This window comes from Halichoerus grypus, chromosome 8, assembly GCF_964656455.1.
Source record: "Halichoerus grypus chromosome 8, mHalGry1.hap1.1, whole genome shotgun sequence".
NCBI lineage: Eukaryota > Metazoa > Chordata > Mammalia > Carnivora > Phocidae > Halichoerus > Halichoerus grypus.
In genome coordinates, this window is record NC_135719.1 from 42,990,068 (window position 1) to 43,005,115 (window position 15,048).

Consider the following 15,048-nt stretch of genomic DNA (forward strand, 5'->3'; position numbering starts at 1 on the left):
TTGAACCTTCCGAGTCCTTCCGCCTCCTGACCCTGAAGGCCTGTTGGGGGTGTGGTGGAACCCAGGCCTGGGTGTCAGACCTCCACGGGGTCCTGGCCCTGCCAACGACTGCGTGTGGGCACGTCACTGGAGCCAGCTGGGCCTCCCTTCTGCCCCCGTGAAATGCCAGCAGAACCACCTGCCCCACGTGAGTGGCTGAAATGACGTCTCAGGTATGCCCTGGTTGTGGGGCTTCTGGTCCGGCTGCAAGTGCTGGGAAAGTGAATGGGCTGCAAGCGGGCCAGACCCTCTGCTCTCTCCCAGCCTGGGGCCTTGGCCCATGCCCTGCTGCTTCTCGCTCTGCTCTCTGCTCTCTCTTCACTTGTTCTAGACCCAGCTCCGGGGGCACCCGGAGGTTCCGCTCCAGTGTCCCTGCAGCATACGTCCGTCCTGCCTGCTCACTGCCTCTGCTGGGCACCTCCCGTCTCGTAGGCTCTGGGGAGGATCCACTAGAAATGGAGTCTAGTGGAGGATCCACTAGAAATGGGCTAAGATCATCTCTTCCTCCAGAGAGGCTGCTGGTCAGCTTGCAGATGGCCCTATGCAGGTCTGAAGCACCTGTGGTTCTGCCAGTGGCGGCCAGGGTCATTTGGTCCAAACTGTGACGTCTTGGGAAGCAGGGCACCTGGCCTTCCACCTTCCCATTCATTTCAAAGCTGCCCCAGGTCGTCAGAGGGAGCTAAGCACATCCCTGGCTCAGGTGTTCTCAGACCTCCTGGGACGTAGGGTTCATAGCTGCGCTGAGCACCTGCCCCTGCTGAGCCCTTTGCCGGGGCTGCTGAGCTGGACAGCTGGATGGGGGGCACCCAGCGTGTGGCCCCCAACGCACCGAGCCCCACCCCCATATACTCAGGATGCACTTCAGCTGTGGGCTTTTCTCCCCTTTTCTGGGCAGCAGAAACAGCAAAGCAGTTGTCCTAGATAAGGAACATCAGCTTCGAAAATAAAGTGAGGTGCAGTTTCTGTGTAAGAAATACTAGGATTATTTTTGCAAAAGAAGATCGCTTTTTCTCTTCAGGTTTTAGAGTACTGATGATCAGCCTGACTTTATCAACATTATGCCAGTTTCCCTTTGGCAGAGGTCTTGTCAGCCGGTGTCTGGGCTATGTGTCAGGACTGTGGCCCTGGGAGGGACGTAGGGAGGCTCTCAGGAAGGACACAGAGCCAACCTCTGCCGCACAGAAAGCTGCCCCTGCTTCCCTGGCGTGACCTAGTAAATGTGCTCTGTGACCTGAACAGATGAAGGAAATCTCTATGAACAATGTGGTTCCTGTCTTGCCAAGGGTGTTCCTGGAACTCTAGAGGGGCAGGGCCCTAGATCCAGAGCCCGGGGAGGGGGATTCCACCTGGATTCCAGGGGAGGTATGCTTCTCCCTCTGAGCCCCAAAGGAAGGAGAGACGTGGGGGCGAGATTCATCCAGTGCTTTCTTTACACTGGTTGCATGTTTCAAATCACCTGAGAGCCTTGAAAAGCCTGAAACTGAACATCTGACCCACCAATTCCAATCCTAAGTGTTTACCCATAGAAATGAATACTTGTGTCCACACGACAGGTACTGGAATGTTCTTGACCACACCTTCGCAACAGGCAAAAACTGGAAAACTGCCCAGATGCCCATCTAGAGTCAAATGAATAAATCAGCTGTAGTATGTCCGTGTAATGGGATACTAAACACTAGTGGAAATGCACAGTTTACAGCTACACACAACACCGTGGACGGACCCCCCAAATGCATTGCTGAGTAAAGGAAGCCACATAAAAGAGTATGTGTGGTACGATTCCATTCACAGAAAGCCCGGAGAGGCAGAGACCACGTGTGTCGTGGAAGCCCGGATGAGGGTCATCCTTGTGGGTTTCGGGGGAGGGGACGAGACTGGAAGGAGCAGGGTGGGGGGTTTCTGGGGGCTGGTTTCCACGTGTGTTCTATTTGTGAGATGCACTGAATTGTACACTTATTTTATGTGCACTTTTCTGTGTGCAAATTATTCTTTACTAAGAAGTTGAAAATATATAGTTACCTAGCGGCTCCCCCCAGAGGCTCTGATTTAATTGGTGTGAGACAGGGCTCAGGCATCATTTTTTTGTTTGCTTTTTGGAGAAGCTCTCCATGTGATGCTCACGTGTAGCCAGCAGGCTGCACATAAGAGTTGATGGGACGGTCTCTCTCCTCCGTGAAGGAGGTGGTGCGCCGTGTGCTGAGGTGGAGGTGGGCCACCTTGGTGGCCTGTGAGTTTTGTGCTTTCAGGGACGTGGTGCTAAGGTGTGGTTTTTTTTGTTTGGAAGAGGGCTCTACTTGGAGGTCCCCGGGGCCCAGGGTCCTAGCTGGCTGCCGAAGGGGAGAAACTGTCGCTGGGCCTGGCCTTGAGAAGGGCTGGCAGGCCCCCCAGGATGCTCTAGTATCTCGAATGCCCAGAAGAAGTCAACTTGGGAGGCCCCCAAGTTGCCCCAGGGGACCTGCCTGCGACCCTGGAGGCCTGGCTGGCTCAGGCTGCTAGGCCTGGCTTTCTGCTTCAGCGTGGCTGGGGTACGGCTTGGAGGAGCCCGGGGGGGGGGTTTGCCCTGGGGCTATGAAGGGTTGAGTGTAGACAAGGGGGCTGGGTAAGTTGGAGGAGTGTTGCCTGGGCACAGGACAGCCCAGGGGCATGCCCTTCAGTGGACAGTGCAGGGGAGGCAGGAGGGCCCCAAATACCACATCCATCCCATCCCGTCTGAGCCGCTTTCTCCTTTTTCTTATGTCTTCTGCCTCCCACTTGAGCTCCCCGTTTGGTCAGTCAGCCAGGATGGACTGGGTGCCTGGCAGTGCTGGGCTGGTGCTGACGCCTGCTCCAGCCGCCTGCAGGGGCCCCGTGGGCTCCGTCCTCCATGCCGTTCCCTCCTGCTGCCTGGCTTTGTCCTGCCCTCCCCGTTCTGGGAGTGTCACCATCTCTCTGTCTCTGTCTCCTTCCTTCACGGTAGCAAACACTGGGTGCCTGCTGTGTGCTGGGGATACAGGGCTGGATGAGACACACCCCTGGTGGAGCGCAGAGTTGACTGGGGGCAGACGGATGTGTAGACAGACAAGCACAGTCTGGTGTGGTAAGTGCTGGGGCGACAGCATGACGGATGGGACGAGGGACCGCAGAAGAGGGACTGACCAGCTCTGCAGGGGGGAAACCAGGAAGGCTTCACAGAGGAGGTGACATTTGAACTGGGGCTCTAAAGATGAGCGGAATTCCCCAGGTGGATGCGCGTGGAGAGGAATTCCAGGTGCGGAGGACGAGCCCCTGGGGAGGGTGGCTGCAGCAAGGAAGCTGGGGCTCAGGGGAGCCTTGTGGGGGAGCCTGGGAAGGGAAGCAGGATGCTCAGGAAGGCCTGCGGAGGTGGCGAGAGGGGACTCAAGAAGGAACACCAGCAGCAGAGCGGCGGCACCGGCTCTGGGCCCCAGGTGGCTCTGTTGGTTGTGCAAGGTGCGGAGAGGGCCAGGCATGTGAGCAAGCTTGTCGCCCGCATCCGCGGAAACGACGGTGGTGATGCGGCTGGCCCGCGCAGCAGGAGTGGAGAAGGTGGATGGTGTCGTGGGTTAAGCGGTGGTAGGGCTCTTGGGGCCTTGGGGATCGATTGGTCGTGGGGGTGGGGAGGAGAGAGCTACGGATTCTGGCTGGGGCCGCTGTGGTGGGAGGAACCTTTCAGGGATGTTGGGTGCTCGGAAGGAAGCAGATCTAGGGGATGACACCGAGCGCGCCTTGCTGGATGCATCCTGATGGCGGGCTGAAGCTCAGGAGGAGAGGGGGTGTCAGGTTAGAGATTTAGATTTGGGAGTGCCCGCCTAGTGGGAGTATTTTGAGCCTGGGAAACATCGAGAGTGGAGTGCACATGGCAGGTGTCCTGTGAAGCCTGGAGTTTGCAGGACGCAGCTCGACTCTGGCACCTCTGGATGCCCTCCTCGTGGTCTCTCTCTTCCTCCCCTACTCTCTCTGTGGCCCCCCCTTTCTTGACTGGCCTGGCTCCTCTCCTGACATCTCCCCGGATCTGCTAGCTGCCCATCCCTGCCCTTTCAGCTGCCCTGAGCGGCAGGCCCCACGCTGGGCTCATGGCGCGATAAGCTCAGTATTTGTGGAGGGAATGAAGGCAGGCTTACGGGCGGGTCAAGTTCCTGCTGCGTCCTCTGGAGAGGCATCCTGCCCTGGGACCAGGCTCAGCAGGGTGAAAGGGCCCCATTGGGGCCTTCCCCAACCTTTTCTACCCTCTCTAATGTCCAAAGTATTGGGCCTCCCCTTGATTACAATAATGATATTTTGGGGTGGGGGGCTTTGATTGAAAAAACAGACACAGATTTGAGGACTTCTGATCTTACCCCACAGTGTGGAGGTGGGTGGGACTGGATGGGCCGGGGGTGTTGTTCACAACACACAGAGCAACTGGCTTGAGGAGGTCTCTGTGGGAATGCACAGAGGCCGCCAGCATAGTAGGGGGGGCCCAGGCTGGCCCCCCCATTCTCCAGCTTCCTGCTCTTGAAGCCCCCTTCCTGGCCTTCTGCGGCAGGGCCCAGTGGGTCTTTGGGGGCTCCCCTCCTGACTGGTTCTGTGGTGACCACTCTGCCCCAGGCCTACCTGTGCATCTGACTTCGCGCCCGTGTCTTTATTTTTACTCATCTAAACACTGTAGGGGAGAAGACTGGTGGAAAGTCTGACTTGATCATTTTGAAAGCAGTACCTTGGGGCCCCAGGCGGGGTCTCTGTATCAGGAACATTAGGAGCCGGCCAGGAGGGACTGGCCTTCACAGATGGACAGGTCGGAATGGCTTGTAACCATCCTGTTCATCATGCGTAAAGGGCTTGCTTTTAAGTTTAAGGATATTTGAAAGCCATTTGCTCCCAGTCACTGCGTTTTACCCCCGTTCTAATCTTCCTGGAGATGCTGTGGGGAATGTACAGAGCCTTCTTTTGTTTTTCTCACGGTCTGTCCCTCCTCCAGCCTCGCTTCCTGTCCCCACAGGGTCATTCCTCAAACGGGTCGTGTGTGCCTGCTGCACGCTGGCTCTGCTCCCAGCTCAGGGCCTTCGGTGAGGGAGGAGGCGGGGTCCCTGCCATGCTGGAGCCCCCGGAGGTGAGCAGTTCAGGCACCGACCCGGTGTGACAAGTGCCCAGAGGGAGGCAGGGATTGGGGTGCTGTGAGTGTCTGCCACGGGGGCTCCTCACTAGGCCGGGGGAGGGTGGAGGGCAGGCTCCCCTCTCCTGGAGAAAGTCACGCCAGACCCAAGGATGAGTTCGGTCTAGGATCCCCGCACAGGCATGATTATGAACGCAAAGTTAGATTATGGGAACCTATGCAGGGCGATAGTCCTACCCAGCTAGTAAGGTTTGGCTTCCTTTTCTCTGGGAGCCCTTCTGTGACTCTCGCTCTGTCTGCTCTCTGAGCTCCTACGGCCCTGACACCTCCAATCACCCTTTCCAGTGCCTGAGTGACAGGCTCCCTGCCGCTGAGACCATGGCCAAGGTCCTGCTTGGAGGTCTCACTCTATCCCTGGTCCTCCAGGTTAGAGTGTGTTCCTTCGAGCGGGCCCCACACCCTTCTCTTTCCTGGTGGCCCAGGAAAGCTCACAGGCTGCAGGGTCCAAGCTCAGTGGTTTGACTTGTGCACGCTCTGCATTGGGGGCCTCTCCAACCAAAGCATGCAAGCCAAGTGAGGAACCAAGAGATGGAAGACGTGGAAGGAATCTACCACACAAAAATGGAACAAAACCACAGGCAAAACTAAAGGCAAATGACACACTGGGGGAGATGTTTGCAAACATGATAAACTAAGAATTAATGTTCTTGAAAAAGCATTTAATACAAATCAATAAGCAAACGTGGAGATCCTCATAGACAATTCACAGGTGGAAGTTCCAGGGGTTCATATGCCTACATGGGAAAACTCGTTCAACCCCTCCGTAAGCAGAAATAGAAATGAAAATAGCATGTTTTCACATACCAAATTTGAATAGCCAGGGTAAGGCCTCGGTGTCAAGAAACGGGCGCCTTCACGTAGCGCTGATGCTCGTGGTCATCAGCAGAGCATCTGGAAGCAGTTTGGAGTGGGTCTAAAGAGCCTGAGAAATATGCATTCTCCACCCACGAATCACACTTCTGAGAATCTGACAGGGACACCGGGAATTCCTCATGAGATCATGTTAAGCAACAAAAGTAAGACCTACGTATTATAATGCATAATTCCACTCCCATAAATTCTATATTTATGCATAAACCTTTTCTTTGGGTGATTTTTGAAGAATTTTTTTTCCTTCTGGGGTATTTTGATCATCATATTTATAGGTTTTGTCTTTTTCATATTTTCTATAATGAGCATAATAAAAATCAAGATGGGGAGGGAAACCCTCTTGAAATGTGAAATGATGGAACCAAATAAATCTAGAAATTACCTTTGGGGGTCAAAAGGGTCAAATCACTAGCAAAACTTGTTGCTTTGCGAGATTCAGGAAACCTATGTTGATGTGTGCACCAAAATTCTCCATAAGGGCAAGGACAGAGGTCACCAGGCCACAGGGCTGTGGATGGGCTGATTTTGTGGGGTGAGGTCACCTGGCTCTTCACTGTGTGATACTGGGTCCAGCCGGTCCCTTGCCTGGTCTGTTTCCTACTGTGTACACAGCATGGTAGGGGGTCAGACTAAATCATCTCTGATCTTGGCAGATCTCAGCTGAGTGGGCAACTCTGTTCTTGAAGAAGAGAACTTTGACTCGCCCCAGTGAGAGCTGAGAGGGACTGCGGGCTGGTATTTGCAGGCCTCAGGTTCCAGCTCCTTATCTGCCCGGGACCTTGTAGCCTGTTTGCAACCACTGCAGCGCCCTGCCTTGGCCCTGCTTCTTGGCCACCCTCTCTTCCTGTCAGCTTCTGGGCCCACTCTTTTGGGGGTGAGTCGGGCTGCTCAGGTTTTATTGATTCCTAGCCTGTCTCCTGGAGGGGCAGGAAGGGGGGACCCTATGCTTTGGAGCTGTTTAGGGGAGGCATGAACTGAAAAGCCACTGGGGAGCCCCACCTGCCCAGGGAGATGGCAGCTCCTCCCTCCAGGGCTCCCTTTCTGTGACATTTTTGAGATGGCTTGGCTCTCAGGGCCAAGGTGCCCTGACTGTCCGAAGGCCACCAGGCCACCTCCTGGTGCGGGGCTGCTCCTCCCCTCCCAGCCCATGTTTACCTGTGGGCTGACTGGAGCCCCCCCCCAACCAACACACACCATCACTGCACCAGTTCCTCAGCTCTGCTTCGGCCTCCTGTGCTCAGCATCCTTCCTCAGATCCCGATGGCTTATGGGAATGCCGCCCAGGCACCTCAGGAACTTCTACTGTCAGCCGTGAGCAAGTCTTAGAGTCCTTTCTAAGACTGTGCTTTCTCAAGGGTGGGCTGGGCATGCCCCACTAAGGTAGGCTGATTTTCCTTCCGGTCTGGGCATAAACTGACCTGCAGGCTTCCAGAAAAGGCGGCATGAGATTGCCCCCTCTGTCAGGAACCAGAGCACTCCTGCCTGAGCTGCTGCCTCTGACCGGTCACATCTTCAGCCTCCGCCTGAATAGCAGGGCCCGTCTGGGGTGCAGGCAGAGGAGCCGGCCTGGGCGTGTGAAGCTGCTAGGGAAAGGTGCTCCCACAGAGCCACCCTTCCTGATGTGGGCCTGTTTCTGCGCAGCAACCAACAGATGCATGGAAAGACGGCTTCTCTGAAGAGCCCCGTGTCCTGCTCAGAGAAACTAGCCAGGGTTCAGGCACCCCTGGACTCCAGGTGAGGCCCCTCCCGGTCAGAGATACCTACGGATTAGGGATGGGAAGCCCTCAGGAGGACCTTAAAGAAAGGGGCAAATAAAAAAGAATGAAATCTTGCCATTTGCAACGACATGGTTGGAGCTAGAGAGTATTATGCTAAGTGAAATTAAGTCCGAGAAAGACAAATACCGTATGACTTCACTCATATGTGGAATTTAAGAGACAAATCAAACGAGCAGAGGGGAGAAGAGGAGATAGAGAGGGACAAACCAAGAAACAGACTCTGAACTCTAGAGAACACACTGATGGGCACTAGCGGGGAGGTGGGTGGGGGGATGGGTGACATGGGTGATGGGGATGAAGGACTGCACTTGTGATGAGGGTGATGTATGGAAGTATTGAATCACTTTATTGTACACCTGAAATTAATATTGCACTGTATGTTAACTGGCTGGCGTTTAAATAAAAAATAAAAAAAGAAAGGGGCAAAGGGGTTAAAGAAGGGGCAGAAAGGGGACCTTGTGTCTGGTGTTAGGCTGAGCATAGGCTGCCCCGTGCCTCTTCTTCCCAGTCCGGGGCCTGTCCCAGCACACGGGGACCTAGCAGAGTCTAGGCTTCTCAGATTACCAGCCTCCTCCCTGCCCACCTGTCCTCAGGCCAACCTGGCCAGGGCGAAGCTTTGCGTTCCAGCACCACCCCCTCTCCCTCAGCCTTGGTAGCCTCCCTCAGGTCAGGTGAGTCTGCTGAGCTCCAGGCTGCCGTGAGGGAGGAGGCTGCAAGGAGGGCAGTCCTGCCCGGATCATGGCCCACGGCCAGGCCCCGGAGCCGTGAGTCTGACATCTCCACCTCACCCACTCCCCAAACTGGTCCCCATCCCTGTGTCTCCTGCTCACCTATCCTTGGGTCTGCTCCTCTGCTTATCCTTTGGCCAGAGAAGTGGGAGAGGGTTTTTGATACCCAGGGGTGGGCAGCTCCTAAGCATCTCTGGGAGATGGGAGATGGAGGCTCAGGCGGATCATACCTCCTGGGGGGCCTGCTGCCCACTGCTGTCTGGGAGGAAGGCTCCCAGCGTGCAGGAGTGCCCTTCCCCAGGGCTAGGCTCCGTCCTCCCTGTTGCTTATCACCTTGCTGTGGCTCCTAGAGAAGGGCCTCAGTCTTCAATCTCTCCCCCAAGCTTCTGGCTTAAAGCCAGGGCAGACCTGGCACTAAGGATGTATGGGCAGGACTCAAGGGTTCCTTGTCCCTGGAATGGAATGTCTCTTTTGCAGTCTGCACTGGCCAGAAGGCTTGAAGGGTGAAGAGATAAAGAAGTGTGGCCGAGAAGGGGTAAGTGTGTGGAGGCCGCCTTTTCACTGCCCACCAAGGGAGGGGCTCTGGGCTGCCCGAATCCAGGGACTGTTGGCTCCTTGGCCGCCAAGGCCTGTCACCAAGGGAAACCTGAGTGAGTGTCCCCTCCTGGGTGGGGGTGGTGCGTCCCCCTCCCATCATAGGCTGCCCGTCAGGACCTCCTGTCGTCATGTCACTGAGAGACAAGCTGCGCTTGGGACTCAGCCTTTCACCCACGCTGGCTCTTTGCCGACTGCTTGGTGCTAAGTCCCCGGAGCCCCTGCCCCCATGGCATTATTTCCTGGTGGCTGGTGCAGGGCCCCTTTGGGGATCTAATCCCCCAGGACTTCTCAGCCCCAGCTTGTGTGTTTGCAGACGCTACTGAGTAAATACAACCAACAATACCACAAGCTGTTTAAGGACATCCCCTTGGAGGAGGTAGTTCTCAAAGGTGAGCTATCTCCCAGGTGTGCCTGGACAGGTGCCTAGAGTGCCTGAGGCCCAGGTCTTCTCCTCTGGAGCCTCCAAGGCACAATTTTGATATGGGAACTGGCTGCCCTTTGCATGTGGTTGGGCCTGTTTTCTTTAGAAGTCTGAGAAGACCGGGCAGATGGGGGATCTGAAATGGGATTTATGAAAGTATTCTTGGGGCACTGTCAGGGCTTCAAAATTTTCTGTTCTGTTCTTATCCATGACTGTTCTTTCCTGCTCAGGCTTCTCAGTGAGCATGTGGGAGCATTTGCACAATCGAGGCCCTCTCTCCAGAGCAGGGCAAGGCGTTCTGCCTGAGGGAGCGAGAATCCAGGCTTAGGGAACCCTTTGAAGCATGAGTAGAGGAAGAGGAAAGCTCTAGCAGTTTGGTGGGCTCAGGTGGGGCAGTCAGGATTCTTGAGAAGGACTCAGGGTGCTGGTGGAATGGGTGGTTTGGGGCCTGGGGTTGGGAAGGGGGATTCTGAACAAGGCAGTCCCTGAGGCTGGGCTCTGGACTCCTGAGTGTGAGGACGCAGGCCCTAGGCCTTCGGGGTTGCTCATGGCAGTCTTCTTTCCTGTGAATTCCCAGTGTGTTCCTGCGCCCTCCAGAGAGACCTCCTTCTCCAGGGCCGGCTCTACATCTCCCCCAACTGGCTCTGCTTCCATGCCAGCCTCTTTGGCAAGGATATAAAGGTAGTAATAAGTGGGAAGGGCTGCAATGGGCCCATGAGGCCCCAGCCGGGAAAGAGACAGGGCCCCTACCCTGCGGGCATCGGGCACCTGGTGAAGCCTCTCACTGTGAGGCATCCCGCCTGGTCTCCAGGGAAGTAGCTTCACCCCTTCCAAAGTAGGGCCCCGATCTAGACTCCACAGAGTCTACAACAGTTCATAGCCAGTTTATTCTGCCTATGGGTGCCTCTGAAATGCCTTCAGAATCAGAGTGGCATGTCACACATTGGGGGAGCCATAATTGTGGCCAGGTGGTGGCTCAGGGAACTCCATTACTGGAGTATGGGATTCACCAGGGCAACCATCCTTGGCCTCCTGGATAATAGGGTGAGAGCCCAGAGGGCAGGGGCAGGGCGGTGGGACACCTGGAAGGGGAGAGGGCATCAGAGGGTGGAACGCTCATGTATTCTCCCACCTAGGGCCAGGCTTCTCCATGGTGTCCATGCTGGGCTGACTGCCAGTCAGGGGGCACTACGCAGGAAGCAAAGGGACTGTGTCCTTGGGGGTGAGTCCTGAGAGAAGCATGCCTCTCCTCCCTCAGGTGGTCATTCCCGTGGTGTCTGTCCAAATGATCAAAAAACACAAGATGGCGCGGCTTCTTCCCAATGGCCTGGCCATCACCACCAACACCAGCCAGAAGGTCAGTGAGTCTCTGGACCGGCCATCCCTGTAAGTCTCCTGTCCCAGCCCCAGGATCCTGACTCTGGTACTCTCCCCAGTCTGTATTTACACCACCCTTTTCTGTTTTCTTTCTCTATCCCAGTACGTCTTTGTGTCACTGCTTTCCCGGGACAGTGTATATGACATGCTGAGGAGGGTCTGCACACACCTCCAGGTATGGAGCTCCGGGGCAGGAGTTGGGCCAGGGCAGTTGCTCAGGCCTAGACTGAGGTCTTGGGACCAGGCTGTTGGGAGAGGTTGGCCCGTCTCTCCAGCACAGGGACCAAGAGCAGGGAGAGGCGAGTAATGCGCTCAGGCTCACTGTATCTGAGCTTAGTCCTTGGGCGGGGTGTCTATCCTTATGAGTGTGTCTCTTTGAGGCCTGTGTCCGCTGTGTGTCCCCATGTGTATGCCCTCATCATGCTTCTTCAGTGTGCAGACAGAAGCATGTGGCTGCTTCCCAGTATGCCTACAGCTCTCTTTGGCCCACGCCGAGGAAGTGGGGAGGGGCGGCAGCGTGGGGAAGTACATTGCCTTGGATTTACCCTCTGCTCCAGCACTGACTAGGGGACTCCGGCAAACTCTGGGAGCTAGGCTTCCCCTGACCCAAGGTGGCTTATTTGGAGGTAAAGCTCTCTTGGAGAGTGCCAACACCTCCTCACTCCTGACCTTGGCTGTTCCTGATGGACAAGTGACCCCAGTTCCCTTTCTTCCTTAGCCTTCCAGCAAGAAGAGCCTGAGTGTAAGAGAATTTCCAGAGGAACCTGAGTGCGAGTCCCTGGTGAGAACTGAGGTTGGAAGCAAAAGCTGCCGGTGTGAGGGAGCCTCTGGCTCTGAGGCTTCAGGGCCTCCCAGGCAGCAGCCCACAATGTCCCCTTGTCCCCTTCCAGGCTCAAGAGCCAGTGGCCGTGCTATGCCAAGGGGTCCCCTAGACCTGACACGCTCCGTGCCATGTGGAGCCACTATGTCCTGGGCAGATCTGCTGACTTTCTGAGCAGAACAGTTGTCCAGCCCCCAGAACGCTGCCCGGGCTGGATCCCACATCCGTACAGCCACAGAGCCAGTGACCCTCCTCTTTTCCTTAGCAGGGTCAGCAGGGCCTTCCAGGGGATAGAGATGTCTTCGGGGAAGAACTCCAAAGGCTATCACTGTAGAACTCAGACAGACTCATTTGAGATGCCGAGGTCCCAGCAGTTTCCTCTGCTGCGGGGGTTCTGGGTAGGCAGAGCTGAGTGCTAGAACAGTGATGGGGATGGAAATGACCCCAGGGTGTTTGAAGTCTCCTTCACTAATCACTAAGCGTTTAGCCAAGCATATAATATGCACAGTACTATGCAGGGGATAGAAGGTGCTGTTCCCATTTTTGTTGATGGGGACCCTAAGTACCCCCTGCTAAGGTCAGTGGTGTACTTAGGGTCAGAGTCCAGATTAGGAGGACTTATCCCATCTAAGATACATTGTGCCAAGCTTTCTTGGGCTCAGCGGATCTGAGCACGTACCTGGGTTAGCTCACGTCTTGGATCCCACTGTGGTTCTATAGTAGCAGTCTTCAAAGACATTGTTCCCTGGAAGAACTGGTCCCAGCAAGGGAGCAGGTAAGAGAGACACGTGGTTGCTAAGGCAGTGGCTCCCCTCCTCCTGGGTACCTGCCAACATGCTCACTGGGTATCCGTACTGGTAGTACCTGGAAAGGCTTTGATAAACCTACTGTGGGCCCCTTAGGACAAGTGACATCCCAGGGTCATAGAGAGACAGTTTTTCCTGCCTTCTCTGCAGGAATTCCTCATCCCTGAGATGAAGTGGAGAAAAGTGTGCCCTGCCTCCAGGTCCCTGTCCCTCCCAGACAACATCCCTTGTATACCTCGGGCATCCATGGACTCCACAGACAGCTTCTTTCCCTCCAGGAAGCCTCCCGGGTCTGGTGAGCTCAGGGTGCTCGTCTGTGACAACTGCTTGCAAAGACCAGGCTTTCCCTGCCCCCACTTCTGCAAAATGGAAAAATCACAGCCAGCAAGGCTTCTGAGAGCTGTTTCGTACTTTATCCAAATCTATAAGGGAAAGCCAAGCCCAGAGCCTAAGCAGCTTGAGAATGGGGGGAGGTGGGCTTGCTCCTTGCTGGGCTGGGCTCCTGCTGCAGGACGATGCCTAACTGCTCTCCTATCACAGAGAAGGCCGTCTGTGAGGAGGAGAAGCTGGAGGAAGAGCCCAGGAGCGACGGGGAGCTGAGGCTCTGGGATTACCAGCTCCTCAAGGTCATCTTTGTGCTGTAGGTGACTATATTGGACATGGGGGGGGATCAAGCTCACCTGGGCGTCTGGCTGTTTGGCGCAGGGGCCTGTGTGTGTGGGGCGGTCACTGTCCAGAGTGAGGGCAAGGTCCTAAGTCAACTGAAGGCTCCTGAGTGGTGTCTGGAGGCTACCTGGCAGGCCCTTCTGCAGCGACAAAGCGCCTCCAGTCTTTATCCATGCACCCCTGTAATTTAGGGTGTGCAGTAGGGGGGGGCAGGATGTGAAGCTATTGAAAAAAGGGAAAGTTGCACGGGATTGGGGAGGGGGACAGCTGACAAAATTGGAGAGGGCCATCAGATAGACTAGGGGAGAGCCGTGGCCTTCCTGCCACCCACCTTTAGAGTAGTTTTTGGCACCCCAGACTTGTCTGTAATTCTGCCTAAGGACCAGCCGAGTGGTGAGCATGGTGGGGCCCCTGGCTTCCCCTCACCTTACCTCATGATCTTCCTCTGGTTCTGCTGGCTGAGTTCCAACTGTCAGCCTCAGCACTTGCTGGGAGAAGGGACGTACCACCTTGGGGGATAATCTTAACGGCCTTGAAGAGGAGGCACAGGACCAAGGTGGCTGGTCAGAGGGAAGGTGGGCTCAGTTTAAGGACCCAGAATTCCTGCTGGGCTTCGAAGACACCTCCATGGGGACGAGTCTCAGGACCCTCACATGGCCTCTGGGAACAAAGATGTCCAGGCCTGAATGTAGCCAAGAGGCAAAGAGTTCTTTAATTCCTCCAGTTGCAGGAAGTAGCTTTGTCCCCACTCCTATTTTTGGTGAGCCTCCAAAAATGTCCTTTTTCCAGATAAGATATCCTTCTTATCTCTCTTTCTCCAGGATCTGCTTCTTGGTCATGTCCTCATCCTATCTGGCGTTCCGCATCTCCCGGCTAGAACAGCAGTTATGCTCCCTGAATTGGGATGGCCCAGTCCCTGGGCACAGGTGATGTCCTGTCTCTTCCCAATGCCTCGGGGATTGAAGGTAAAGGACAGGAGCCAATACCTATGGCCAGGCAGCTTGTTGTCCTGGTTGGACTTGGCCCTGCCCTTGGGCTGGCTTGACAGCTCAATCTGGCAAGCAAGGTTGGACACAGTGTGCAGGGTAAGGCCCCTTCTCTGATCTGGGGATCTCCTGTGTGCAGGTAACAACCACCTTGGCTTCTCCAAGAATGCTCTGGGTGCTAAGCTTCCACCAGTGACCCCCGTGGTTTATGCTGTTGCTGTGCTGAGACTGAGTATGAAGGAAAATACTCCAGATCCTTCCTCCTCCCCTCAACTCTTATCCCTGCTGTTGACAAAGCTCCTACAATTTGGGGACTCAGACACGAAGCCAGATTCTTGGAACCAGCCGAGAAATTCTGTATACTAAGCTTCAGCAAGCCCTTGGAAAAAGAAAGTTAGCTTGTTCCTTGGAAACGGTCTGGCACAGAGGCAGAGCACTAGGAACCAACCAAGGGACAAAGGCCACGATTTGGTACCTGGAATGCAGCTCTCCACGGCCACGCGGCTCGCGGCAGTAGTGGGACAGAGGCCCGGACAAAAACCACCAGTGGGCCTCTGCTCTCTCCCAACATACTGTGCTCTCACTGGGGCCCCCGAGAGTCCCTGTCCTGGGGGCACCTGTCAGGCCCAGGGCAGACAGGGGAAGTGGGGTCGGGGGGAGCTAGGAACAACGAGAGGAGGGTGTGTAGCTAGGATTCCAGCCAGAGGGGAAGGTTCATGCCCCTCACGAGGAGGCTGGCTGAATCTGGAGGACAGTACTTGTAGCAGAGGACGGTGGCAGGGGCTGCGAAGGAGGGCCGAGGTCCAGTGTT

General features: G+C 55.7%; 1 protein-coding gene across 2 annotated transcripts in view; it reads left to right on the top strand.

Moving 5' to 3' along the window:
- GRAMD2A (GRAM domain containing 2A) overlaps positions 1 to 14,795 on the top strand; it is a 31,711-nt gene extending 16,916 nt beyond the window's left edge. The window contains exons 2-12 of one of the 2 annotated variants that reach the window (XM_078079136.1): positions 7,700 to 7,792; positions 9,042 to 9,099; positions 9,475 to 9,550; positions 10,160 to 10,263; positions 10,841 to 10,939; positions 11,063 to 11,134; positions 11,678 to 11,740; positions 12,736 to 12,880; positions 13,126 to 13,225; positions 14,073 to 14,177; positions 14,377 to 14,795. In XM_078079136.1, the coding sequence (XP_077935262.1) occupies positions 7,710 to 7,792; positions 9,042 to 9,099; positions 9,475 to 9,550; positions 10,160 to 10,263; positions 10,841 to 10,939; positions 11,063 to 11,134; positions 11,678 to 11,740; positions 12,736 to 12,880; positions 13,126 to 13,225; positions 14,073 to 14,177; positions 14,377 to 14,380 (909 nt within the window). In that variant the 5' untranslated portion in view covers positions 7,700 to 7,709 and the 3' untranslated portion in view covers positions 14,381 to 14,795. Of the gene's footprint in view, positions 1 to 7,699; positions 7,793 to 9,041; positions 9,100 to 9,474; positions 9,551 to 10,159; positions 10,264 to 10,840; positions 10,940 to 11,062; positions 11,135 to 11,677; positions 11,741 to 12,735; positions 12,881 to 13,125; positions 13,226 to 14,072; positions 14,208 to 14,376 lie in introns of those variants that run through there. The other variant, XM_078079135.1, reaches the window with a different exon arrangement.
- Positions 14,796 to 15,048: the final 253 nt, after the last annotated feature.